Source organism: Pygoscelis adeliae, unplaced genomic scaffold (assembly GCF_000699105.1).
Source record: "Pygoscelis adeliae isolate BGI_AS28 unplaced genomic scaffold, ASM69910v1 Scaffold189, whole genome shotgun sequence".
Lineage (NCBI taxonomy): Eukaryota > Metazoa > Chordata > Aves > Sphenisciformes > Spheniscidae > Pygoscelis > Pygoscelis adeliae.
The window spans coordinates 181,313-182,580 of NW_008825543.1; the positions used below are offsets into that span (position 1 = coordinate 181,313).

Here is a 1,268-nt window from a genome sequence, read left to right on the forward strand (position 1 = left end):
TTAAGCACAGCACATAATGAACTTCTGGAATTTCTTATCACAGAAGGCCATAGAGGCAAATAGTATGAGGAGGTTCAAAAACAGATGAGACAAGTGAATGTGAACAAGTCCATAAACTGATAGCAAAGGCAACTGACAGGGATGTGTCCTCAAACATCCTTAATACAGCGACCGTAGGAATGTAAGGGGGATGGAGTTAGGCTCCTCTACTACATAGTATCTTCTGCTGTCATTGTCATGAGCAGAGCAGTGCATTGGGTGGAGCACTGGTTTGACTATATGATATTTCTTATGTTCTTATATACAAGTGATAATGTGTAACAACTATTTATAAAAACATGTTACTATCACCCTTTATTCAGACCTCTCTGATTTGGAGAACATTTTTCATTTCTTTTTCTCTCTCCTGCAAATTTTCTACAGTAGCCTCAAGATCTTTCTTCTTCACTAGAAGTCCTTCAACTTTTCCCTGTTTAAGAACATTAGCTAAACTCAGTTTAGAAAATTCAATGCACAGTATATAAGGAACAAACATACATGGTAACATGCAAACTTGTTTTCACACTATCTTACTTTAGCTGATGCAGTTTCTTTTTAGACTTGTAAATACAAGAACATAACTAAAATAATCCTGTATTAAAAGTGTACTTCACATAGCTTAGACTTCTGCAACAGAAAATGGGCCTGTGTCACAGTTCAGTAAGGTTCACAGAGACCAGAGCTAATTACCTCAGGAGACTTCCCTGCAAGTAAGAAAAGAACACCCAGTATAATGGGAGTACATGGAACAGGGTGTTATAACCCAAAAGACCTTTCTGCAGGCTCTTAAATGTTTTCTCTGAAAAGGGACATGCATCAACACAGTACGCAACGCTTTCTAGAAACTAAATGCTGCAGTATGGAGGACACCTCACCATACCCAACACCCCACAAACAGCAAAATAATCACAACAAATTTGTGAAGTAATAAACCTATGAAATTGCTTATTAGTTTCGTCATTTTGTCATACATAACGTTTTCACAAATTCCACTGCCTTTTCTGGGTGGTGTCAGAAGCTTGGTTATCCTTCAAACACCAAAATGAGGTAAGCCTTTATAATGCTTAATTTTAGAAGATTATTGTGAAGCTAGCTAGCCACTCAAGGAATTATCTTTACTGTCAAAAATTAGTTGATCCCTCAGCCTTAAATGTCATATGCGTGGTGCTCACAAGGTTTGAGCTACTGTTCAGCTCAAAAAAAAAAAAAAAAAGAATTTTTCAGAAAGG

The 1,268-nt window shown here is 37.1% G+C and overlaps 1 protein-coding gene across 1 annotated transcript in view; it reads right to left on the reverse strand.

Annotated features, from left to right (window-relative positions):
* Nucleotides 1–1,268, reverse strand: part of SYCP1 (synaptonemal complex protein 1) — a 27,266-nt gene that overhangs the window by 12,749 nt on the left and 13,249 nt on the right. Inside the window, exon 15 of the mRNA XM_009331913.1 lies at nucleotides 365–469. Within this exon, the coding sequence (XP_009330188.1) occupies nucleotides 365–469 (105 nt within the window). The remainder of the gene's footprint in view (nucleotides 1–364; nucleotides 470–1,268) is intronic.